Source organism: Rousettus aegyptiacus, unplaced genomic scaffold (genome assembly GCF_014176215.1).
Source record: "Rousettus aegyptiacus isolate mRouAeg1 unplaced genomic scaffold, mRouAeg1.p scaffold_m13_p_3, whole genome shotgun sequence".
NCBI classification, from domain to species: domain Eukaryota; kingdom Metazoa; phylum Chordata; class Mammalia; order Chiroptera; family Pteropodidae; genus Rousettus; species Rousettus aegyptiacus.
The window spans coordinates 119,746,377-119,773,081 of NW_023416306.1; the positions used below are offsets into that span (position 1 = coordinate 119,746,377).

Below are 26,705 nucleotides of genomic sequence, written 5' to 3' on the forward strand. Positions count from 1 at the left end.
TGGCATCACATTCATCCCTTGGAACCCCGAGCCCTTCCTTTGTCTAGAATGGTTCCTTTCCTGGAGGCCGAAGGGGAGCAGCCGGGTCCGGCTGGGACTACTCGTGTGGAGAAGATAACAAAGAAAAAGACTTTTAATTTCTCTTGTCACTGGATAGCCTTGAAAGCCTTGCGGTCCTCCCTGAAAAAGGGACACATCGTCATGCTCATTTCTGTCATGGCCATCTTTGGCTATCTCTTGTTTTTCTTTTTTGGTTGTACAAGGTTCCAATGTTTTATGTTTTTACAAAGCGAGGCCTCATCTTTCTCTCTTAAGAAGTCGGTGTGTTTTGTCATCTGCCTGCATAGCAGATTCTCTTTGCTTAGATACGAGGCTTGGCCTCTCACTCGTCTCTTGTGTTATTTTCACTTAAATTGAAGATTGTTTCTGGGATGATTTAGCTTTAAAATGTTATCCAGTTTGAATGAGAGCGGACAGGCAAAAACTTGTAGGGAAGTTCTCACTAAGATTTTGCTCCGCAGAGCCATGGTTTCTGATCAGAGGTCGAATTCTGTGATCCCTGTTCAGATTTGCTTAGAATTTGGCAAAGACAGGTTAGATCTTGTTTTCTGTCCCTTCCTGCCCAGTTCCTTTTAAGTTAATTCGTCTTTGAATTATTAATATTTGACCAGAAGCATTGAAAATTCAGACTTAAAGTAAAAATCTTTAATTAGAGCTGCTTTAATTTTCAGGAAACCCCTTTAAATAGCAAGCTTTCTTCATGCATGTAAAATATAATTAAAATAAACATAATTGATCCGACTTTTAGGAAGACATCCATTATAAAGCAAGGCATTAATAAAGGACACAGTAGGCTCCAGACCCCACTGCACGCCCTTTTCTCCCTCTCATGGTATCTACTGCCACTTTTCTTTTCACTTCTATCAGAATCTAGCCACCAAGAAAAGACCATATAAATGTATTCATACTGATTTCTGGCCTATATTATGCTCTGACACTACAACAAAGGCCATCAGCCAAAGGAAATAATTTCCCATTGCAAATTCTCCAGCATCAGCCAGCTAATAGGCAAGCCGATTTTTATTTTATTTTTGTTTATTAGGGAGAAGGGAGTCAAGTAGGCTTCCTTCTCTACCAGCCCCATGTTCCCTGCTCTTTAACCTCAGGAATGGTTCTCCTTTCCTTTGTTCTGGGAAAGCTGCAAATTGGTCAGGAACTTCAATGGGAAGTGATGGAAATCACTCTTTTGGCCTGTACTGCCCATCTCTCCTGCATTGAAAAGCTGTTTGTTAATGGTTGGTTTGTGTGAAAGGAGGTGTCTGTTACTGTTTCTAAGAACCCCTTAGTCTCGCGACACCTTCAGAAACTCAGGGACTGGGGTCTAATGAGGATGCTGTGCTAACGCTGCAGGAGAACAAGAGTAGATTCAAGACTCCAGATGTTTGGGGCAGTGGTGGAGAGGTGTTCACGAATGTGCCACAAGTGCCACGGCTGAGTCCGGTCACATGTACCACTTCCTTCCTTCATTTATTTCTTCCTCTAATCATTAAATACTGACTAAGGACCTCCTAGGTGCCAGGCCCTGGAGATAAAGAGGGCAAGTAAAAAGTACTCTCTTCTTCAAGTAGCCCAGTTTAATAGAGAAAATGTGAAAATAAATAACATCACTAGGAAGTGGTAAGTTCATAATAGAAGTATTCGCATGGTATCATAGGGGAGCAGTGTGGCCAAAGGAGAGGGATTTGGGGGAGGAGGAAAAATGGGAAAGGGGTGAAGTCCAGGGATGTTTTGAGCTGGTGAGTTGATGATTTCCAGGAAAGGTATTTTTAGGTAGAAGAGTATATGCAGAGTTCACTGCTTTGAGATCAAGGTGGGGAAGCATCAGTAGCTGAAACAGAGAAGCTGGCAAGAATCAGATTGTGGAGGACCTTCTAAATCTTGGAAATGAATTTGGACTTTATCATATAGGCCTTCAAGAACCATGAAATTGTTTTTAGACAGGGAAGTACCATGATACAATTTGCGCTTTGGACAGATCATTCTGGAGGCTCTGTGGAGAATAAAGTAGCAGTCTGGAAAAACAGAAACCAGTTAAGAGTGAACTCCAGAAAAATTAAGAGAAAGAAATCAATAGGATATACTGACAGACTGGAAAGGGAAGGTGATATAGAGGGAAGAAATCTAGGATGACCCCCAGGTTTAAGGCTTAAGTGACAGAGTAGGATATTAAAAATAACAATAATAATAATAATAATAATGGCTGTAATTACTGGATCCTTACCAGATGCAAAGGGTTTGGCAACATGCTTTACATAGATTATTTCATTGAATCATCATCATAATATTAGTGTTTCATTTTAGGTAGGAAAACTTAAGACTTTGAGAGGCAAAGTAACATGCCCAAGGTCACATGGCTGGTGAGTGATAGTACATGAATCTGAACCCAGGAATTTTGAGCTCAGAGCCTGTGCTCTGTGCAGAATTTAGTAGGATGACAAGTCAAGGTGAAGTATCTTAAGTTCAGTTTTCGTGTACCGAACTTAAATCACCTATGTTTTGCTAAGGTCAAAATATCTAGCCAAGAATTGGACAGCTGAGTCTGGAGCTAAGGAATGTGCTTTGTGCTGGACATGCGGGATTAAGATTTCTCAATTAATTGGTGTCATTGAAGCTGGTAGGTATAATGTTGGGTGAATCTCAAAAGAGCCAGGATGGAACCACGAAGAACCACATGTGTGTGCTCAGACAAGTTTGGGAAGGTTGCTGAAAAGGAATAACTAAAGAGGTGAGATAACTATGAAAGTCAAAGGTAGAGTTTCAAGATCTGATGGAGGAATCAACATGATTAAATGCCTCAGAGAGATAAAAGATTTTAAATGAGGGTTGAGTTGGATTTGGCAATTACGTGGTTGGGCAAGAGCTGAAGTTAGACTGAAGTTGGTTTAAAAATTTAACAGAAAGTGAGAAAATGGAGACAATGAGCTCAGACTGCTCTTCAAAAAAGCTTGGCTAGAGAAGGAAGTGAGAGACAGGGAGATAGTAGAGGTAGCCTCAGAATCAGGGGAAATACCGTTTGTTACGGGAGCCACCTGAGATGCTGGTATGGAGGGAGAGGAGAAAAAACCTGTGGAGCAGTAGGGGTTACACCAGGACATTTATCCAGGTAGTAGGGGAAGTAGGATTCTCCCCTCCGGCCCTCAGAAGGACATCATGGACACAGCAAAAGAAAAAAAAAAAAGTCTTCCTATACTTTCAATTTGCCTCCTTTTCGTAATATGAAAAACTCAAGACAGAAAAGTGAAGTGACTTGTCCATGGTCATGCAGCAAGTCCATCACACCAGATCTCCTAGTGTCTGGTTCCTGCTGCCATTATCAGTGGGAGAAGAAGAATCCTTGAGGTGTTCCTCATGGTTCCGAGTCCCCAGCCGTCCAGGGTGGCTTTTCCCTGTTCCTTCGGAATGCATATCCTTCCAGATTCTGATGTGTCGGCATGGCTTTGGCAGTGTGAAGGCTGAGTCAGAGAGCTGCTTTGTCATTTCCTCAACATGCCATAGGGGCAAGGTTTGAGTTAGTTAGTTATAAAGTGTCACTAACACAGCAGTGCTGGAAGCCTCTTCCTCTCACCTGAGCTCCCAAGTTCCCACAGGGAGGAAGGGTCTCAGAGTTAAGGGCCCTTCAGCCACCTCTACCTGGCCCAGAGTAAGGAATGATATGTTTGTTCATATGTGGCACCTGGTCCCCAAGCCTGTGTACAGGAGAGAAATGGGTAGAGGTGAGTGGGATAGCAGTAGAGATTCCTTGAAAGAGATATCCTACTCTCCCCAGAGATCTTGTCAGTCAAGAGTCATTTGCTGAGCCTGGAGGCCAGCAGCTACTGCTCAGAAGGACTCAAAGTATCTTGCCTCAACTTTGCTTATGCGAACTTATATGTATCTGGTGGTGGTTCATCATCCCTTCTCACATTCTCATACTCGAAAGGTTATACTGTCAGCCTGGCCATCATACCAGTATTCTGTTTAAATACTGTTGTTGAGCACTGATTTAAAATCCACAAGCCTACACAAAACACACTGCCTAGAATCTAAACGTGTAAATAGTATATAAACATAAATATAAACTCTTTTTAAATTGACCTTTGATTATAACCCGTTGTGTCTTTGTAGGCTCCAATGAATAGCAATTAACTTGACTTCTCTTTGCTCTTTTTCAATCTACCTAAACCCAATGTTTCTTTTCCATTTTGTCATGTGGAGCTGTCAGGTGGATCTATAACTTCTGTGACTCCAGGGGCCATCATTCTCATTAACCACTATGTGAACCGTGCACCTTGGAATTTCATGGACAGTAAAAATGAACGGTCTCCTTTTGCTGCTGCTCTAATTCCACCCCATTCTCTCCTGTAGTTCACAGCACTCTCAGCTAAAAGGATTAATGCTGTCCGGGAACAGCACTTAGGGTGTCCATCCTCCCTGGGTCTGCTGCCCTTCCCCTTTTGTTGTTGTTGTTCAATAATATATATATTTTTAAATCTAAATTAGAAAGGAGTCCAAAATGAGAATCTTGCCCGGAGAGATTCAGCAGGGCTGGTGGTGATTCAGAGCACATGACTAGTTCTTTTGTTTACTCCTTCATTCACAGTTCATTCACAGTTGTCTCAAGTATTGACAACTGTGAGACATGCTTTTCCTCAAGGACTGAGAAGAAGCTTTTCTAGGCTCTGAAAAATTAGGAGGACTTAACTAGGCCAAGGGTAAGAGAGAAGAAGGGCCATCCAGAAGGGAAGTAGGAGCAAAGGCTGGTGGAAGTAAGTGGCATGACACATTCAAAGGCCAGAAGTGGAGCCAGCATGGTAGGAGCACAAGTGAAGAGGGAAAGAGAGTCAAGACTAGAGAGGGCTCAGGACACAAAAGGCCACGTTACAGAGTTCTGGCTTTCTCCTAAGAGTAATAGGAAATTACTGGAGGATTGTGAGATTATATGTAAAGCCTTATATTCTGAGAAAAGGTAATTCTTGCTTTATCTAGAAAGTGAAAGAGAGGCAAACAAGGGACAGACAGAAAGGTAAGTAAAAGGTCAGAAGAATGTGTTATAAAGGAAGGCAAGGAATAATCGTGTTTTAAAACGCTGTGAACACTCAACTGTGTCTAAATCTCCTGAGCAATCACATGAGACAGGACTGGAAAGTACCTGTTGCATTCAGTTACCTGGAGGCCATCTGTGACTCTACTGAAAGCTGTTATTGAGAAAGTTGCTGGAGCAGAGGAAGTAGAAGAATGAGTAGGGGGTGGAGAAATGACAACAGTTAAGAATGAAAAACTGTTTTTCTGTGTCTCAATGGAGAGAAAGAGAAAGGTGGTGGCTGGAAGAGGATATAGGGTCACAGGTGCTTATTACCTTTTCTTTTCTTTTTTTTTTTAATGAGAGCGGCTTGGGAAAAGTTAAGTGCTAATCTATAGTATTTAATCAATACACAGTTATAGACTATTTAGAGAGAAAAATATAATTGATGGATTTTTTTTTTTTCTGTTTCAAGAAAGTCAGAAGGGGTTGGGTTTAAACAGACTGAGAAGTGTTAAAGAATGAAATCTAAAACAGGAGAAAAGGAAGGAAAAGCTAGATGAAGATGCAGATAAGTTGATGTATTTGGTAATATTTATTTTCTATGTGAGGTAGCTAGGGTCCAAAAGGGAATCTTTCAGTAGAGTGGGCAGAGAAAACAGTAAGATGTTGAGGAAAAATTTAAACATTGATTTGGGGAGTGGGCAAATCTTAGTAGAGAAACAGAGAATCCTCACAGAGTTTTAAAGTGCTAGTTGTAGTTAATGATCAATAATTCTGTGATATTACTACCAAATTGTTCCAGAGTGTGGTTGTCTTCACGAGTATTCAACTGCTTGAGGGCAGATGTAAAAGGTGAATGGCTGGGATAATTCACGCTAAGAACTTTGCAAGAAAGTCTGACAGACAAAGGGTGAGGGAGTCTAGAGTACAGGCAAACACATTATTGAAATGATTGACACGTAAGATGGATAAAGTGCTGTCTCAAGATTGGGGGTGGGGGCTATTGAATCAAAAGAAAGGAAAGAAGTTAGTGGGACTGAAGGCTCTGACAAGTAGTTATGATGAAAGGGGTCAGACCAGCAAGCTTGGAGATTGGGATCAAAGCATGTAATGCTCAACTATGATTTTTAAGGTGAAGAAGCTATAGCTGATAACAAGTCCCTGAGTGGAAACATGCACTGGAGCTACTAAAATCTTTGAAATGTCTTTCTTAGAAAAATGACTAGGAAGTTATCAACTAAGCCAGGTTTTTAAAATAAGTTCATGGAGGCCCAAGATCCAGTAGAATCATTGGGAAGCTGGGAGGTTTAACTCCACTTTCAGATCGTGAGGTAAATGGAATATGGGTCTAAACATCCCTTTGAGAAGTGGCATATCCAGGAGAGAGCCAGGGGAGAGCTTTATAATCAGCATGGTATTTTTCTGAGTTCTTTGGCCTGGGGATGAATTAGGCCTGCTCCATTTCTGAATTCTCACTTCCTTGGAACTAATACAACTTTTAGGGAGACAAAGACTATATATACCAATTTATCTATCTGGGATTTATTAATTTCAAATGTGGCCACTGCACTGTAACCATAAAAAGAACTTGCATTAACCAACCCTATAAACTCTCTCACTTAAAAAACTCCATTTTAGCATTTCTTTTAGTTTGGGTCTGCTAACAACAAACTCTCTCTCTCTCTCTCTCTCTCTCTCTCTCTCTCTCTCTTTTTTGCTTGTCTAAAACATCTTTATTTTGCTGTCATATTTTGAAGAATATGTTCACTAGTAAAAAATTCTAGGCTGAAAATTTATTTTCATTCAGCCCTTTAAAAATGTCTTCTGTGGTTTACTGAATTCCATTGTTTCTATTGATAAGTCAGCTATCAGTATTGTTCTTGCTTCTTTGAAGATAATATGTCTTCTAGCTTTTAACATATTTTGTCTTTGTGTTCAACATCTTCACTATGATATGTTTAAATGTGTTTTTGTATTTAGAAGTCCTTAGAGTCTCTTAAATGTGTGACTTAGGGTCTTTTTTCAGTTTTGAAAAAATGCAGCCATTATCTTATTAAATATTGCTTCTGTCCTTTCCTCTCTGCCTTCACTCTCAGGGATTTCAATATGTTGATCTTTTCTCAAGATCCTATGTGTCCTTACTCTCTTATCAGTTTTTTTCCAACTATTTTGCACTTCATTTTTTCTGATATTTTCTATTAATCCATCTTCTAGTTGAATCCTCTCTTCAGCTACAAGAAGTATCTTGGTAAACACATCTATTGAGAAGCTTTAGTCATTGTGTTTTTTAGCTGTAGAATTTTCATTTAATTATTTTTTTAATAGATTCTAATTCTCTGGTCAGATTCTTCATCTTGTCATTTTTTTTTTCCTGGAAGAAATAAACATAATTATTTTTTAAATCTATGTTGAATAAATATCCGGGTTACCTGTGGGCCAATTTCTACTGTCTTTTTTTTCTTTCTTAGTCTTAGTTCTTGTAATGTGTAACAGCTGCTGTTTGAATGTCAAGTGTTTTATGCAAAAAAATTGATGTTATTTTACTCCAGAGAAGATTCACCTTACCTTTTCTACATGTAGCTAAAGTAGAAGACGATAACATCCACCCAATCAAGAGTTATCTTATAGAGATCAGGTTGGAGTTTTGGTAAAGTTTGGCTTACTTCATGTTTGCCTCCTCTCCTTAGGGTATAGACCTGCAGAGGTCAAAATGAGAGCCTTTATTTTATTTATTTGTTTTTTTGGGGGGAGAATGGAGGAGCTTTTAGATATTTACTAAAACTCTTCCTTCTTGGTGGATCTTAACCTTAAGATCGCCAAAAATTCGGCTTTTTTTTTTTTTTTAAATCACTACCCTCTCATCTTTATACAGTTTAAGAATTGGCCAACTGCATAATGTGAAATCGGCTGCTGCATGTGGGGCTCTTTTCCTTAGACCTCTTTCCTCTGAAAGATCTTGCCACTTAAGACCTGGCTGACTTGGCAACTCTTAACTCCTTTTAAGAACTTTCCTCATTATATTTAGATTTTAGCATCAGGAATATGTGGGAGAAAACCATATATAATACCAAAAAACGGCAAAATATAATTATTCAGGTACCCCCATTCTTTGGCTGAAAGTCATAACATAATATAGGTATATTCTTTACTAAAAGTTTACACGTAAGGAAGGTGGTTTCCTCTGCCTCTTTAAAGGCATCTGTGTCTATGAAGCTGTACCTTAATCCTCCTAGAGCACCTCTACCATTGTCATGATGGCATATGTAAACAGTTTGGTAAATAGTTGTACAAAGTGAAAGAGCCAACATTTCTCTTCCCCTTTTTGGCATTTTGGCCAATAAGAGGTAACGGTAATAGTCATGATCCTATTCACTGAAATTTACCAGAGATTTACTATGGACCAGGCCCTATGTTAGATATTTGATATAGATTATTTCATTTAATCCTTAGAAGAGCTTACGAGGTAGAAAAGATAATTATTCCTATTTTATACTTGAAAAAACTAAAGCTTTAAAAGGCTAAGTCTACTTATACAAAGTCCCAGAGCCAGGAAGGAAATAGTACAAGTCATTTGGAGTCAGATTATTCTAATTCCAAGGTCTATGATCCTTTCCAACATTTTGTCCTGCCTCTTGATGGCCCTCTTTTAAACTAACTAGTTTCATGATTTTACTGAGTCCCGGAATCCTAAGATACTTTCTTAAATAAGGTAAGAGCAATATTGTCTGAGGGAGTTCACATGCAAATTGCTTCAAGATATCTTAGGTATTTCCAGATGCTTCCTTCCCCCACTTAACCTTACTTTGATATATATTTTACATTCAGTATTTCTATTTATAATTTCTATGGGAAATCTGAAAGTTTTTTTTTTTTTTTTAAATAAAGCTTTATGTAGGGACAGGAAGCAATTAGTGGTAGGGCTTTATTTTTGGAGGATGAGATTGGTGGGGAGCGGGGTATGAGGAGAAATTGCTTTCTGCAGTGTCAGATGAATGAGTTATGGGAAATGATAACTCAGCCAGCAGCTTAGTACTTGCCGGTGAGTCAGCAGTGAGTCCGTCCTCAGTCTCATTGCTGGGATCACAGCTGTGAGAGATACTTTTTCTAGTGAGGCCCCTCCCTGCCCTAATGTCTGGGACATCAAGGCTCTGCCCATGTGATGTGAACCATTCAGTTACTTGTCCTAATGGAGAAAGGTTCACAGAATTGTCTTTTTCTTTTCCTGTAGATAATTCTAAATTTCTTTAGGATTGATTAGTGTTTCTGATAACCAGCAGAAACATCCAGTGACTTTCCATCCAGAGAATGAAGTTTGAGATTAATGTCACAACAAAATTTAGTTCTTAGGGCAACATTTTGTATTTTTACACAGCTTCAACTTTCTAGGGGATTTATAAATGGCAAAACGTGATGGAAAAGCAAGGCAGGAAGATACTGCTTCAAGAGAAGTGGTAGCTTGAAAGAGATCATCTTGTCGTAATTGAAAATACGTGCATGTGTCAAGAAAACTAGAACCAAATCGTTGTGGTTGTTGGGTTAGATGGTTGGATTATCAGTGATTGTTTTTTACTTTCTTTTCCAGTTTTGATAAAGGGGCTCAAATCGTAAAACTTATTCTAAAAATAATCCTTTAGTATTTTGAAATAAGTATCCATTTATGGAGAAAAAAGTTATTCTAATAGCTTTAATATTTTACAACATCTTTTTTACAACTCCTACTCAGACTCTTAAGGTCAACTTGGTCATGTGCATGGTGTCCAGTAGGAAATGGGTGAGGAGGACTAACTTTGCTCAGAATCTGTATGTACCAGGCATTTAGTTCTTTTTTATTCTATGGAGAAAGTGGTATTGTCCACATATTATAGATAAAGGAACTAATGTTCAGAGAGATTACAGAAGCTGGGCTGAGTCAGTCAGCTAGCTAGTAAGTAATGGAGTTACGAGTCCAAGTCAGACTGCGGCCAAAGTCCACACTCTTTCAACTTGAATACAAAATGATGCTGCCCCAGATCCTGCTGACTTACTGCTGGATTAATCATCCACTAAGAAAAATCGTATTGCTATATTATCCTCTCATTTTATAAAACTAGGATTCTAAAACTCACTTCTCCTTGGCTTTTACTTTAGTGAGAAAGAGAAATCTTGAGAGCATTGCGTAGTAGACACGTACATCTGTGTGTTTGACTTTAAGAAGATAAAAGAGGCATAGTAAGCGCTTAGTCAAGGGGTTGGACTCCCTCAGAATTTGAAGTGATTCTCAGACTCTCCCGTAAAGTTCTTAGATACATGAAACTAAAGAAAAATTTTAATGTTTTACTGTTTGGTACAGTAGATACAATTGACAATTTGGGTAGAGAAAGGGTGATATTGTTGCAAACTAGAGCTGTATGTACATTTTCACAAAATACCCATCCCATTGGCACAGCAGGGCCTTCATTATTCTTTTTAATAAAAGTAACATTTAAAGATTTTTAAAAATGTTTTGACAGTTAATATTGTACAATTAATGCTCTAAGTTTTGTTAAGATATTGATGTACAATATACTACACATATGTAAATGTACAATTTGGTAAAATTTAACATATGGATATACCTATGAAATACCACTTCGGTAAAGATAATATATCCATTACCCGAAAAAGATTTTTTGCTGAATTTTTGAAAAAAAACAAAAAACAAAAAACAAAACTCATCAGCTAATTTGATGACAAGAACCTAGATGGGGACTCAGGTGGTGTGGGTCTGGACTCTGATCTTGCTCTAAATAGCTGTATGAAATTCAGTGAGTCCCTTAATTTTTTTCAGCCTTTAGTTTTCTCATCTGAAAAATGAGGAAGCTGGATTAGATGGTCCCTAAGGCTTCTTCTGGCTCTAAAGTTCAATAAAGCTACGAGGACGGGCCTTCTCAGGGTATTGGTTTGCGTCCAAATGGTTCTATGTAAAAATGTAGACTTCCTCGGTGGTCCAGTGACAGCTGTGCTGCTTCGTTCCTGTCCTGCTTTGCTTGATTGACTGATCATGAAATCATTTTATTTCTTTTAATTCTCTTTCACTCTGATTCAAGGTCACTCATGTCATTGCCTCCGTATTGGTGTTACTAACCTTAGGAAACTGTTTTACTTAAGAATTTAGTACTAAGGCTCGAGTAATACTGGGAATTTGACAGTATATTATGCAAAGATCAGATGAAGGGTGACAGGACCATCAGCTCCCCAGATATTTGCGAGGCAGCTTGGGCATTTTATGGGGGCCAGAGGCTAGCTGTACTGGATGTATTTCAGGGCTGGGGGCAGGGAAGCAGATTGGAGTTTAATTAAAATTCTAATCCCAACTTTGCCCATCTTCTTGCCAAGTCAGCAGCCAGCATTTTTGTTTGTGGTTCTGGGGATTTTGCTGTGATGACATACATAGCTACCTCTAAAACTCTTGCAAATTTGCCTAAGATGTCAACATGCTCACCAGATGCTTTAATCAGGCCTGGCACGCTGCCATATTTTGCCTGTGTTTTCAGAGATACCTCCTTCACCATGGCCAGTGCTCCTGGAGCCGGAAGGGCATTGGAGAGAGCCAGTGGTGAAAATTGAGCAGATTACAAATGAGAAAACAGGTTTGTCACAGCACAGAGATCTTTCCAAACTGTTTCTGTTTTCTAGGTAGCTAAGTGGGATTTCTGAGGAGGGGCTGCTCTGACTTCAGCTTGGCCCACCATGAGGTTCTTCCTGCTTTGTGCCTACATGCTGCTCCTGATGATGTCCCAGTTGAGGGCAGTCAGCTTCCCTGAAGATGATGAACCCCTGAATACCGTTGACTATCACTGTAAGTAATCTAAAGAACATTCTCCTTTTCTAAGAAGGAAACATTTTTGGTTTTATTTTTCTAACTATACTCTTTTTTAGAAAGAGTTTTGTATGTCTTAAAATGTTTTGCATGTCAGTTTATCCAGAATAACTTCCTGGTGTTGAGAGAAAATGGGACGGTTTTGTTGGGTGCTTTTCTAAAGCAGCCCATATGTAGGTTATATATTTTCAGTTAAAAGAACAAGACCATTTGCTGAATTTCATCGTTATTCATTTATATTCGAGACCTGAGGAGGGGAATTTAGTTAAAACCCTTCTACAACTAGTATATACAGCTAATCAATGCCGTATATTGATTCTTCAGCTCCATAATCCTGACTGATGCTTTAGCCCATTTTTACTTGCAGATTCAAGGCAATATCCGGTTTTTAGAGGACGCCCTTCAGGCAATGAATCGCAGCACAGGCTGGACTTTCAGCTGATGTTGAAAATGCGAGACACACTTTATATTGCTGGCAGGTAATTTTCCTCTCGTTGGTTTATTAGATTAAAATTCTTTTCTCTTGTGGTACTTGCATTAATGTGTCTAGTTCATGAAAAACTAATATGTGATTGTGATCGAAAATTGCAAGTAGCCAAAAATATTCACAGAGAAGAGTCAGTGTTGTGTACCAGGAACAAAATACAGAGCTAAAGCCTTAAGCGGCGCTGTTTTATTACTGCCATCAAGAAATCATACACCATTCTTTATTCCTAAAGCAGCAGGGGGAAAAAAACCTTTCTTTTCTTTTTTAACTTGGAATTATTCGAGCAAATATTAGAAGTATGTCTATGCTAATACGAGTAGCAGTTTGACCCATGCCTGAAGAGAAGAGGTTTCTTTGCTCCCTAACCACAGTGATATATAAAAGCTTCTCACTAATGAAAAAGTACCCTTTGTTGACTTTGTTGGAGACAGAGAAAATCCAAATGATCTCCGAAACACAATAAAGGCAGATCTGTAAAAATAAAATAAGAAACAGCTTAACATTTTTATGCATTCGCATGATATGACTTACTGCCTTGTTTCCAACAGGGATCAAGTTTATACAGTAAGCTTAAATGAAATCCCCAAAACAGAAGTAATACCGAGCAAGGTAAGGTAGCGTAGTTGGCAAATTTACTTGCATTCGCTCAGAACTTGGTTACTACGCCCCTCCCCTCCAAAAGTTTTGGTTAAAAATGGAACTTTGGTTTTGCTTGATTAATGCAGAAACTGACGTGGCGGTCAAGACAACAGGATCGTGAAAACTGCGCTATGAAAGGCAAACATAAAGTAAGTTACACAGGCTAGAGCCTGCTAGATTTACACTTTCTGTGGACTTGATCCCACAGTGTCAGCATATGGAATGTCTAATATTAATGTAACTATTACTTTCTCTAGGATGAATGCCACAACTTTATTAAAGTATTTGTTCCAAGAAACGATGAGATGGTTTTTGTATGTGGTACCAATGCATTTAACCCCATGTGTAGATACTATAAGGTAAGTATATTTTATACAATGTGCTTTTTTCCATCAGCTTTTCTTCCTTCAGTGGTATGCTGTTAGAGTTGAATCCCTTATGCTGTAACCCAGTAATTTGTGTTACCTCTAATGCTATAGAAGAATAAAAACAGAATTCTTCAAATAGAATTTCAGTACACATAAAGCAGCATTGCCTTCAAACAGGTACGGTGAACAGATGTGACACCAGCTATTTACTCTTCTTTTGTAGTTGAACACCTTAGAGTATGATGGGGAAGAAATTAGTGGCCTGGCAAGATGCCCATTTGATGCCAGACAAACCAATGTTGCCCTTTTTGCTGGTAAGATCCTTTGGTTTAATGAATAAAAATAATTAATGACATTGAAGGTGCAAAAGGAATGTAATGGAAGAAAAAAGGCTCATAGCTAGGATAGCTACCTCGACAGAGGTGTTTCAAAGTCTAAGAGCTATGAAAATTTTTTCAAAAAGGGGAGTGTTAAAAGTGAGCATATTATAATATAGTATTCTGACGCTTGGTTTTGTTGTTAATTAAGCCAGTGACCCTGAATAAGTCGCTTAACTTTTTGATGCTTAGATTCCTCATCTGTAAAATTAGGTAATGTTATGGACCAACCTGTCACAGGTTGATTATGGGCATTAGGTTTATCTTTGTTTCTGTATATGGTGATAACAGGTGAAAGCATTCCAAAGGGTGTGACACACTACACAGGGTAACACCCAATAGGATAATTATGGTTATTTTATTCAAAGTATAACTTTGGTTTCAGATGGGAAGCTGTATTCTGCCACAGTGGCTGACTTCTTGGCCAGTGATGCTGTTATTTATCGAAGCATGGGCGATGGATCTGCTCTTCGTACAATAAAATATGATTCCAAGTGGATAAAAGGTACCTTTGAAGAGCAGCACTGTGGGATCGCCAAGGGTAGTGGGATGGCCAAGTGGCAACAGGAACCCTGGGCATCAGGAGGTTCAGTGCATGACTTAATATCACTTATTTAGAGCAAGTATAAACTGCTCTGGTTGTGAACAGGGGCATTGACAAGGAATGAAGAGACCAGCAGCTGTGGCAAGAAAGTAGATTCATCCAGGATTTTATCTTGGGTGACCTCAAAGAAAAGAGGATCAACCCCATTTCTGTGTGCCAACCCCTAATTCTAAATGCACATAACACTCCTTGCCCACCCCCATCTGCCTATCCTAGAAAGTTAACAGTGAGAATCGATTAGCTCATATCTGCAGTCATTTTGTTCTTTGGAGTCTAGATTTCTAGATTTTTTTAAAATTCTCAATGCAAGAGGTTTTCTTCCCTAGTTAAATAGGTTAATGAATAAATCTGTTGAAACAAAGACCTTTGCTATAGTTCAGTTCCCTGTAGGCTTTTTACAGTCTATTAGCTGACATGAAAGACTCTGGGTTCCCTGGAGCTTCAGCTCACCCATGTCAGAACTCCTCAGACTCGCTGGAGTGTCGAAGTTCTCATTGGCTTGAATGTAGCTATGTGACATCCATCGTCAGTCTTTCCTAGCAGTCAGGGTCTCATGCTAATTAAATTATCCTTTAGGAACCAGTTTGTTTTCATTTTTTCTTTCAGAGCCACACTTTCTTCATGCCATAGAATATGGAAACTATGTCTATTTCTTCTTTCGAGAAATTGCTGTGGAACATAATAATTTAGGCAAGGCAAGTATGTGCGCTTGACTTGTATTGTGGACTTGTACTGCATGGCCCTGAGCCCACTTTGGTAGAGCTGTGGCCTTTGTATGTTTTCGAGACCTTGGTTTGTTTAGGGCCAAGTACAGAGAGGTGAGTAGCTTACCATGTGAACAATTGCTGGAGAACACCTAAAAACAGCCGCTGGAGTGGGAACAGCTGCCTGGGGCCTTGAGAAGGTTTCATTTTTCCTGTCACTACACAGAGTGTTTGTTCTACAGGCACCCTTGAGCTATGGATGCTTCTTTGACTCTTTAGCAATCCACTGATAGTTTATTGTTTCTCTGTGTCAAAAGGCAGGATGGAAAATAGAGGCCCTGGTTCAATTTCGAGTGCTTCAGTAAAAGCCCACATGAGTTTAAAGTATTGCCACCCCTTCTGTGCCAGGTTTAAGGACGGCACATTTTATTAACAATACGAGAAGCAAAATGGGAGGCAAACTGCAGGAATAGTTTCCTTTCGTCCAGGCAGTTCAGTAGCTTACGTCTTGGGGAGCTTGTTTGGCAGAACAGGAAAACGGCCCTTTTTCCTCACAGGTAAATCTAGTTTACATTCTCACTCTACAGATCCCCAGAGAGAAGACTGCCAGGTTCTTTTGAACTAGATAAATCTTGAGCATTCTTTTTTCCCTCCCAAAAATAGCAGCTTTCAGTTTTCACTCGCCCTCCATGCTCACAGCCCTGTTGCTTTGTCCCTTGGGCAGGCTGTCTATTCCCGTGTGGCCCGCATCTGTAAAAATGACATGGGTGGCTCCCAGCGCGTCCTGGAGAAACACTGGACTTCATTTCTGAAGGCTCGGCTTAACTGCTCTGTCCCTGGAGATTCCTTTTTCTACTTTGATGTTCTGCAGTCTATTACAGATATAATACAAATCAATGGCATCCCAACAGTGGTTGGGGTATTCACCACACAGCTCAACAGGTGAGAACAGATCCTTGGCGCCTCAAAAGGTATTCTGGCCTTGCTTGCGGGAGCCATGAACAAGCCCATAGTCACCTGATGGATTTCTGATGGTTTCCCCCCTTTTCAGCATTCCTGGTTCTGCAGTCTGTGCATTTAGCATGGATGACATTGAGAAAGTATTCAAAGGACGATTTAAAGAACAGAAAACTCCAGATTCTGTTTGGACAGCAGTCCCCGAAGACAAAGTACCAAAGCCCAGGTAAGGAAAAAAGAGAAAAAGAGTTTTTCTCTTTAACCAACCCTCTGGCCACTGGAAGCATCCATCCTCAGAGAACAGCTGGGCCAACCTCCCATGCTGGGAAAGGGTCCCTGTACCACAGCACTGCAGACAGAAAGTCAGTAAACATAACCCTCTGAGTGTGAATATGGAGAACCTGCTGGATTCAGGGAAATAGCATTGCTCCTTGGGTTTTGCTCACTCTGCTGTCTTTCTTACCTCTTCTTTTTGAATGGACAGTTATTCCTTAAATACAGTTTATGAGGTGGGAAAAAAACACACTGTTTACCTTTCAGGCCTGGCTGTTGTGCAAGGCATGGCCTTGCTGAAGCTTTTAAAACCTCCATTGATTTCCCGGATGAAACCCTGTCGTTCATCAAATCCCACCCACTGATGGACTCTGCCGTCCCACCCATTGCCGAAGAGCCCTGGTTCACAAAGACTCGGATCAGGTAAGCCATGCGGAAATGGCGGCCCTCTCCCATCCAGTACCTTCTCTTCCTGTTGGCCCTCCCCTTATGACTTGGCTCACTTCCTCTGGCAGGTACAGACTGACGGCCATTGCTGTCGACCATTCTGCCGGACCGTACCAGAACTACACTGTCATCTTTGTTGGCTCAGAAGCTGGCATGGTACTTAAAGTTTTGGCAAAGACCAGTTCTTTTTCTTTGAATGACAGCGTATTACTGGAAGAGATTGAAGCATACAACCATGCAAAGTAGGTATATTTTACGAGAATGCTCTTCAGCACTGCTCAGAAATTTCCGGCATTTATTTCTTCTAGTCATTTCCTTTCAGCCTTCTAAATTAGCAGTGGTTTGGCATATTAGTATTTGGGGTTTGTTTGTTTGTTTCTCCTCACTGAAATGAACCCTAGATTTGTTGTCTTCCTGAGTCCACTGAGGTTTGGAGGGAGGGTAGTTAATGAGTTTAAAAATAATTCAGCCTTTGTCTGGTTGCAAGCACACGCACACACAGAATACAGTTCTTCCAACCACTAATACAAAGGATTATTTGGACCATTTAAACAAATGAGAAATAGATGAGAGAAATGAAGCAAAGGAAACTAAGGATAGATCTAGAAACATCTAGCACAGGAAGATTTAAATGCATTAAAAATTATCCTTTTTTCCCTATAGTCTAACATGGTCTCCACAAATATAATTCTCTTTGATCATCAGAACGAGAAAGCAATCTTAAAAAGCTTTTGTCCAGCCTGAAATTTAACCGACCATGCAGAGCAGAAGATGAATCACATAATTATTACTTCCCAAACTATGTACTTGCCTGGTTTGTTACTGATAATATTCCTTAAGACCTCCCCAGCTCTCAGTAATTGAAAGAAAACCAAACCCCACTTGCCTTTGTATAGCTTTTGACTTACTAAACATGTGACTTCAAAATGTATCCCATAATATAGGTGTAATGCTGAGAATGAGGAGGACAGAAAGGTCATCTCATTGCAGTTGGATAAAGATCATCATGCTTTATATGTGGCATTCTCTAGCTGTGTTGTTCGCATCCCCCTCAGTCGCTGTGAGCGTTATGGATCATGTAAAAAGTAAGCTGATATTTCTTTTCTCACCCTGGATCTTGCAGCATTAAGACTTTTGATGACGAGGAAATCCAAGTTGCGTTCTGTTTGGTTTTGTGCAGGTCTTGTATTGCATCTCGAGATCCATACTGTGGCTGGTTAAGCCAAGGTGCCTGTGGTAGAGTCACCCCAGGGATGCTGTAAGTATACTTTGTCACATTAGCCAAAATATTCTCCACATCTGCTTCTATCTTCTCCAGGGTCTCTAAAGCTAGAAATTTTAGGAAGCTTCTAATAACAGTACTTTTCTTTCTTTCTTTCTTTCTTTCTTTCTTTCTTTCTTTCTTTCTTTCTTTCTTTCTTTCTTTCTTTCTTATTTCTTTCTTTCTGTATTATAGAAGTGAAAAATCAACAAATCTGGAGCTATGAGACCGAAGGGAGATTAAAGACAGTATAATACCTAAGGGAAATGGATGGAGAGAAAAAGCAATTCTCTTCTGCTCTCTTAAACATTCCAGTTACAAAGTGTTTAACACAAATACTCATTTTAGCAAGCTGTTGAACTGTTCATTTGTTTTCTCTCTGCCCATTCTTACTAATCAGTCTATGTTCTTGGTTCCGCTCTGGTTGTCACTTGTGTTCCTATGAAGGCTGTTAACCGAAGACTTCTTTGCTTTCCATAACCACAGCGCTGGAGGATACGAACAGGACACGGAATACGGCAACACGGCCCATCTAGGGGACTGCCATGGTAAGACCAGATCTCCCTTGCCCATCTGGCTCTTCTTTTTGACCACATTTGCACGTGAACATTATTTAACAATCAGCCTTTTAATGACTCGGGACACATACCACCTAGCATTTAACTTAAACTTCGCAAAAGCTGAGCTGTTTGGTCATGGGGATACATTAGAGAAGAATCTTACTTTTTTTTTTTTTTTTCCTTCACCATTTACAATTTTGTAGGAAATCTAGAGAAAGGTAGTCTAACCAGTAGGTTAATCTTTTTAATTTATAGTCTTTTCTTTTTATTTTTTTAGTTAATTGGAATTCATACATTTTTGCTTTCTTTTGGTTACTTTTTACTGATTACTTGTTCCTTTAATTCTTTTAGAAATTTTGCCTACTTCAACTACACCAGATTACAAAATATTTGGCGGTCCAACATCTGGTTAGTTTTTTTTAATTTTTTTGAATTAACAACCTTTTCTTTCCTTCAGTTCAGCATTTTCAGCCCCTTCTCCCCTCCTTTTGCGCAGTTTGGCAGCCCCTTCATTTTTGTGCTTTGACTCATAATTCCACTGATGGTACCGAAAGACTTTTTCTTACTCAACACTTCACCCCTGTGTAGCATGTTAACAGTCCATCATTGGCCAAGGCACATCCTCTAAGAAAAATCAAACGAGTTAACATAGACTGCATTCCAGCTGCACGCACATCCACCCAAGCTTTCTTCTCTCTCACCCTGTGCATCATGAATGCTCCCTCTGGCCATCTGTATTTCATGGATGGCAGAATTTCATTATTTTCCCCCTCTCTCCTCACCTTTCCTAAGACTGAGTAAAGCAAATACACATTTCCCCAAAATGTGTATTTATAAACTTTAGATATCTTTTTTGAATGGTTTGCGGTAATCCTGGGAAACTTTGAATGTCGTGGTCTCAGTGGTGTGGAAAAGGCTCCCATTGAATGAAGCTGGTTTTTGATGTATTAAGGTGTTCATATCCACCTCTCTGTCCGTATCTGCTTGGGAGGCTTCATCTGTGACCATTGCACCAGTCTGAACTAGGGGTCTCTGGAGTTTTAACCTAAAATCATATGCTTACATTTGGAGGAAAAATCCTCTTGGTAGAAGTCAGTAATAGACATGCTAAGAGGCTGAGTTACTACCAATCTTACTGCTGCTTCTGAAAACTTACCAGCAGCTTCATTCCTCAGCGAGGGTTGCAGGGTGACAGAGAAAGGGATGGCAGATCTTATATATTAGAACATCCTAATTCAGCTTATAAATGCCATTTATTTTGCATGAGTTGCTGCAAACTCTTGAGAAGAAAATCCCCAGGCATTTAGGGAGGCGCAGGCAAGGTTCATCCCTGCTTCAATACTTTACTATGGATGGTGAGCCCTCAGTACAGTGAACAGTCTACGGATGGATGGGGGTCATGGCAAAGCAGGAAACCTCTTAGGCAGAGCTGATTTATCAGGTCCAAAATCAAGTGTCTACATGAACTTACCCAGATGTTTTCTGGTGAAGTTACACTTAGGTTCCTCAACAAAGGATATACAGTGTCCAACTGTCCATGAAAGTGCTTTGAAAAATATACACAAAAGGAAATGAAATGATGTTGTCTCACAAAAGGATGAAAAAATAGCAATTAATCTTTGCGGTTTGTATTACTTTTCCTGTGAGTGTCATTCATCACCATAGAGGCTTCTGCAGGAGTGTTTTAACTATCTTTAATTTTGAAATCCACTTAATATAGCTTTATTGTTAATTTTAAGTTTTGATTTTTCCCTTTCAAGAAAAGAATTTGGTGTAGTCTCTGCAAATGTGTTTTTATGAAATCCCAGAACAGGCTCTCTCATAAAATTTACTTAAACTGTTCTTAAAAATGCAGCAGACCAGTCAGTCAGAAAAATCTGCTGGCACTCACTACCCACGTTAATAAAAATCTGTTTGCCACCACAGACATGGAGGTATCTTCATCTTCTGTTACCACAATAGCAAGTATCCCAGAAATTACACCTAAAGTGATTGATACCTGGAGACCTAAACTGACGAGCTCCCGGAAATTTGTAGTTCAAGATGACCCAAACACTTCTGATTTTACTGATCCTTTATCGGGTATCCCAAAGGGTAAGGCCTCACCAGGGAATTCATCTGTCACTGAGTGGAAACCTGATTCCTAATCTCTCTGAGGAGCATCTGGACCTAGGGCTGTCCGTAGGTGAACTGGAATGAAGTTGCTGTTGGTACCACCACCTCCATTGGCCACGGTCACTTCAGTTTTCTGTGGTTATATTGGAGTGCATTCCTTCAAAGATGAAAGAGGTGGGAAGTTGTTAAAGGGTAGTGAAACAGCCACTCAGACAATCTAATCCGTGTTGGTGTCTGTCTGAAGAAGCTGGAGACTTCTGGATATCAAAGAATTTCGAAGGTCACCCCAGCAACATTTAAAAACAAAACTCAGTAACTGCAAGTAACCGGATGTCAGATGCTTTGCCTAGGAGCGTTTCCCAGCCTTTCGTTTAGCTGCGGTTCAAAATGCAATATGAAAAGGATATGTGTGGTGCTAAGTTGCTTGAAAGCCACAAGCAGTAAAACACAACAGAGTGCTTATCCATAACTATCCTTTTCAGCCCATAATAGAAGCAGTTATAACATAGCTGTGGACTAGGCTTGTAAAATACGTTACTCCAGAAAGATAAAACCTATTCTCTAGTGCTCACTAAACTGTGGGATCAGGTTTCCAATCAGTTTTCATGACAGTGCATTGTCATTTACGATTTATATCTGTTGATTTTGGTTTTAAATATTTTCACTGTAAACAACCTTATAATCATTCTTTCTGCATTGTTTTCTTTAGTAATATCATTTTGACTTTTCTTTCTTTGTCTTTCAAAATGTCACTGCATTCTATAACCCTGTTCATTAATTAAAAACAACTAATGTTTAAAGGCCTTAGTACTAACCTAAAGCAACAGAATCCTTAAAATCACTCTGACTTACTTTATTCTGGGATAGCTATGTTTATAGCATATAACAGACTTGGATACCTCTTAAACTAACATTTCTTTAGTTGACTGTTAGATGTCTGTGGTTGCATTAAAAATCCCAATAATTACAAACTAATTCACTCTTCTTCTTCTACTCTAACTTAAATATTTCTTACCTACTTCGAGATATTTGCATAATATTACTTAACTAATACATAGACTATTTCCTTAGACTGTCTGGATTTCTTTCATAGCAAGCAATTCAAGAGTGCTTCACCTCAGGACAGAATGAAAAAAAAAAAAAATCAAAGCAAGCATGAAAATCTATATTTGTAGCTAACAATACCAAACAGATGCTTTTAGTTTGTGAACAAATTATGCATTTTTATTCCAGTTAAGGTAGCATAATTGTATTAGCATAATTATTTCTAGCATGATATATATTTAATGCCAATTCATACATTTCTCTAATTCCAGCAGCTGCCCTTTAATCCTGGTTTATGAGTTAGGAGAAAATCATGAGACAAAACATTTTATTAGTTTAAAGCTAGCCTTTTAGAAAATATATACATTCTAATTCTAGTTTTTAGGTAGACACTCTTAGAATTTCTAATGTTGTATAACAACTATTTAAGAGGAATTGGTGGAAAAGAGACAGAGAAATACAGATCAATGGGAGAGAAGAGTTACCCAGCACTTGCAGCAGTCAGCTATCTCTGGGGAACCTATTGTAATTAAGGGAAAAATATATGTAGAATTTGAGTCCACCTGACCCTCCAAGCTAAGCATACGGACCATGTGAAGGTAGTGTTGGCTCAATGGAAGCCATTTGCTGGCTAATGCTGTTTCAAAGGGCGCCTCACTCAGATTCTTTCCCTGTGTCTGTTGCAGGTGTACGATGGGAAGTCCAGTCTGGAGAGTCCAACCAGATGGTCCACATGAATGTCCTCATCACCTGTGTCTTTGCCGCTTTTGTTTTGGGTGCATTCATTGCAGGTGTGGCAGTATACTGCTATCGTGATATGTTTGTTCGGAAAAACAGAAAGATCCATAAAGATGCAGAATCTGCCCAGTCGTGCACAGACTCCAGTGGAAGTTTCGCCAAACTGAATGGTCTCTTTGACAGCCCGGTCAAGGAATATCAACAGAATATTGATTCTCCCAAATTGTATAGTAACCTGCTGACCAGTCGGAAAGAGCTGCCACCCAACGGAGATACTAAATCCATGGTAATGGACCATCGAGGCCAACCCCCTGAGCTGGCCGCGCTCCCCACACCTGAATCTACACCTGTGCTTCACCAGAAGACCCTGCAGGCCATGAAGAGCCACTCAGACAAGGCCCATGGCCATGGGGCTTCAAGGAAAGAAACCCCCCAGTTTTTTCCTTCTAGTCCTCCACCCCATTCCCCATTAAGTCATGGGCATATCCCCAGTGCCATTGTTCTTCCTAATGCAACCCATGACTACAACACGTCTTTCTCAAATTCCAATGCTCACAAGGCTGAAAAGAAGCTTCAACACATCGACCACCCTCTTACAAAGTCGTCCAGTAAAAGAGATCACCGGCGTTCTGTGGACTCCAGAAATACCCTCAATGATCTACTGAAGCATCTAAATGACCCAAATAGTAACCCCAAAGCCATCATGGGAGACATCCAAATGGCCCACCAGACCCTGATGCTGGATCCTGTGGGACCCATGACCGAGGTCCCGCCCAAAGTCCCTAACCGGGAGGCATCGCTCTACTCTCCTCCTTCGACTCTCCCCAGAAATAGCCCAACCAAGCGAGTGGACGTCCCCACTACCCCTGGAGTCCCAATGACTTCTCTGGAAAGACAAAGGGGTTATCACAAAAATTCCTCTCAAAGGCACTCTATATCTGCTATGCCTAAAAACTTAAACTCACCGAATGGTGTTTTGTTATCTAGACAGCCCAGCATGAACCGCGGAGGGTACATGCCCACCCCAACAGGGGCAAAGGTGGACTATATCCAGGGAACACCAGTGAGTGTTCATCTGCAGCCTTCCCTCTCCAGACAGAGCAGCTACACCAGTAATGGCACCCTTCCTAGGACGGGGCTAAAGAGGACACCGTCCTTAAAACCTGACGTGCCACCAAAGCCTTCGTTTGTTCCTCAAACCACGTCTGTCCGACCACTGAACAAATACACTTACTAGGCCTCAAGTGTGCTATTCCCTGTGTGGCTTTATCCTGTCCATATCGTTGAGAGGATGATATCGTAAGGGTACCTTAAGACAAGAGACTCGCTTGTATTTCAAGAGAACCAAGTGGCCAAAGAAACTCTTTCTAACTTTGGCAACATCAAAACTTGCCACATGTAGCTACTACAGCAAGGCTTCTGTGTACTTGCCTGAAAACAAAGGAAGGTGCTGGCCATTCCATTTCTTTTGTTCAAAGCTAAAGAGATGTCTAGCTTTGAGGGGCTACTTTACCAGTGTAAAGACCTGAGACAGTACTCAGAAGAACTGTGAGCAAATACTTGAAAATGGGTTCAACTTAGACTACCATTATGTGTGGTCTTCCCATTAAATGTGAACATTTTAATTTGTATGCATTCACCTTGCCTCTTGCACAAATGTCAAAAACAATGGTAATGTCTCAAAGAAACCAACCTGTAGATTACCAAACAATTTGCTAAAAATTCAGCCTTTGACCCAAAACTGTAGCATTTTTTTTCATGCGTGGCATTTTTTTCATGCCACCAATGAACTCTGTGTGTGTGTGTGTGTGTGTGTGTGTGTGTGTGTGTGTGCGTGCGCGTGTGTGTGTGTGTTGCATGTGTTCTGTATCCACTAGAATTTGTTTAGGCACCCATTACATCTTTTTGTGCTGTGGAGTTGTTTACATTGAGCATGACTGAACAAGAGACAATAGCTACTTCCCTCAGCAGTCCATTGGGTGCAGCTTTGAGAAAAATAAAACCGAGGCTGATTTTGCCATCAAAATGATTTACTTAACGTGGTACCCAATGCCAGAATGTAAGAGTTCTAAGTAATTTTGTGCTGCTATTCATTAAAACTTCTATGACAGTCTTGCCAGCTTAAGGAGATAGAGATATTAAGAGGTATCTTTGATTTATACACCAGTATTCAGTAGTGAAATTTACCTGTCCACTGTGAACCCAAGCCTGAGTCACTCTATTTAATCTTGGACACACTAATAAGGTTTTATTTTGATTGTGTTTGGTTTGTCCCATGTAACAAAATATCTCTTCCTTTAACTCTTCCTACTCCTAAGATTTAAAAAAGAAAAAAAACAAAAAACAAAACAAAACAAAAGAAGGAAATGTGAAAGGAATTGTAATTGGCTTAACAGAAACAGTTTCTGAAAACCTAACAGTGGTGCAATCATGTTGTCTATGTTGTGTTATGTGAGAATTTTCTCTTAAGTCATGCAGGTAATGACAATATATTGTAAATATTACATGTGAGTTTACCTGAATCTGTGCATTTTGTGCCTTATTCATGAGAGTGATAGAAGTACTAAAATATGTCAAGTGTTTTCAGTATAGCACATCATTTACTGAGTGCCAGTTGTAAAGGTTTTTCAACCAGCACCCATAAAAACAACCTAGAACAGTTAATTGTAAAACAACCCACCCAAATAGCAGCGTTCCATCCTTTGCCATGATAAACATTCCACTCCTGCTTTCCTAAGGATGAAACAGTGATAATGTGAAATCGAATGGTGTTTCCCAGGTAACATGACACCTGTGGAAACCATGCAGAGTCATTTATTCGTAGCTTTTCAGAAGCCACTTAGAGTTGTTGATGTGCAGTCCCAAATGATGGTTTCGGTTAATATGCTACACACCACACCATGGTTTATTGACCCTAATCCAGAAAGTGTCAAGGCAGAGGAATGCTCCAGACTTAGACAAATAAGTGCAACTGGTTTCTTGTGATAATGCTGATGATACACATTATTTGGGGGAGGACGGGTGGCAAAAGAACAGCATTTTTATACAGACTGTAGAATACTGCTACAGTTATTCTTTTCCTTTGAGAATATTGTTTTATAAAGAAGGTAATTCTCTGAGACTTCTGGAAGCGCAAAAGCTAAAACTTCTGTTCTTGAATCGCTTCAGCTTTGCAACTAAAATATTACAGATTAATAATAAGTTAAACCAACCAACGGTAAACACTACTCGGTCCACCGCCGACAGACATGTTGAATTCACCTTTACCAATATTAATCCCGGCGTGTGGAAAATGGAACAGTAACTCTGTGTGATTCCCAGATAACATTTTGTAACATTGTGCTGCCTTGTAGTTTGTAATGTGAGTTCTATCAGTATTTATGTTGAAATTTCTAACATAAAATCTAGTCTCTATCCTGTTAATTTAATTTTTAAATGCTTTATCCATTTGTGCAAAGGTAAACACAGATTGTATCTTTTTTAATGGTACGGCATAAAAAGTAACCCTAAAGTGAAGTGGCTCTATACTGTTTTATAGAGTACTTTAACATGTATAGATATCTTGTAAACTTGTATTGTGTATGTGTAAATAATATGTACTTTGGGTTTTTAACACCGCATGTAAAGTCAAAATAAAATATACAAATCATTATATCCTGCCTCTTGATGTTAAAGAGGTTTATAACATCTCATATTTGCAAAATATTTTTGAGTCAACACCAGTGAGAGCTTCTTTTAAAATCTACAAAATATTTTTATCTGGCATATTTGCTACCCAGTCACGGTTACACAACCCTTCTCTTCTCAGAAGGCTGATACCGATGGGCAGAGTCCCTGAAACACTGAGAAATGATTCAGAAAACCAGATAAATGGTGTTGCATCAACAGTCAAATGCTTCAGGCAAACATACCAGTAGCTCACTTGTCCACATATCTAGTTCAACAGACATTTTTAAAATTCATGATTTGTATTCCCCCATGTTTCAATGTCATTTTAGTACAAAATTATAACTGGCAAACCGGATTTTTGTGAACATTCCCTGCTATTTGGTACACGGCATTTCTCAATTCCATTGTTTTAATTATGTAGAACGCATTAGCAGATATCTGCCCCAAATACTAAAATGGAAGGTAAACTTATGATTCCATTTGGTTGTTCCCATAGCATGAAATGAGTTGGTGGCTGCTGTCATTATTTCTTGTGGATGTTGAGGATGTCACCCCACTTCTG

The 26,705-nt window shown here is 39.6% G+C and overlaps 1 protein-coding gene across 11 annotated transcripts in view; it reads left to right on the forward strand.

Moving 5' to 3' along the window:
- SEMA6D (semaphorin 6D) overlaps nucleotides 1-26,128 on the forward strand; it is a 53,349-nt gene extending 27,221 nt beyond the window's left edge. For 2 of the 11 annotated variants that reach the window (XM_016163231.2, XM_016163230.2), the window contains exons 2-19: nucleotides 11,717-11,879; nucleotides 12,268-12,379; nucleotides 12,936-12,996; nucleotides 13,113-13,175; nucleotides 13,284-13,385; nucleotides 13,618-13,708; nucleotides 14,157-14,276; nucleotides 14,982-15,070; nucleotides 15,804-16,021; nucleotides 16,131-16,262; nucleotides 16,577-16,732; nucleotides 16,825-16,998; nucleotides 17,701-17,841; nucleotides 17,937-18,014; nucleotides 18,465-18,565; nucleotides 18,929-18,985; nucleotides 20,504-20,671; nucleotides 22,423-24,852. In XM_016163231.2, the coding sequence (XP_016018717.1) occupies nucleotides 11,771-11,879; nucleotides 12,268-12,379; nucleotides 12,936-12,996; nucleotides 13,113-13,175; nucleotides 13,284-13,385; nucleotides 13,618-13,708; nucleotides 14,157-14,276; nucleotides 14,982-15,070; nucleotides 15,804-16,021; nucleotides 16,131-16,262; nucleotides 16,577-16,732; nucleotides 16,825-16,998; nucleotides 17,701-17,841; nucleotides 17,937-18,014; nucleotides 18,465-18,565; nucleotides 18,929-18,985; nucleotides 20,504-20,671; nucleotides 22,423-23,711 (3,261 nt within the window). In that variant the 5' untranslated portion in view covers nucleotides 11,717-11,770 and the 3' untranslated portion in view covers nucleotides 23,712-24,852. Of the gene's footprint in view, nucleotides 1-7,416; nucleotides 11,880-12,267; nucleotides 12,380-12,935; nucleotides 12,997-13,112; nucleotides 13,176-13,283; nucleotides 13,386-13,617; nucleotides 13,709-14,156; nucleotides 14,277-14,981; nucleotides 15,071-15,803; nucleotides 16,022-16,130; nucleotides 16,263-16,576; nucleotides 16,733-16,824; nucleotides 16,999-17,700; nucleotides 17,842-17,936; nucleotides 18,015-18,464; nucleotides 18,566-18,928; nucleotides 18,986-20,503; nucleotides 20,672-22,422 lie in introns of those variants that run through there. The other 9 variants (XM_016163232.2, XM_016163233.2, XM_036239119.1 and 6 more) reach the window with 9 other exon arrangements.
- The last annotated feature ends 577 nt before the right edge of the window (nucleotides 26,129-26,705 follow it).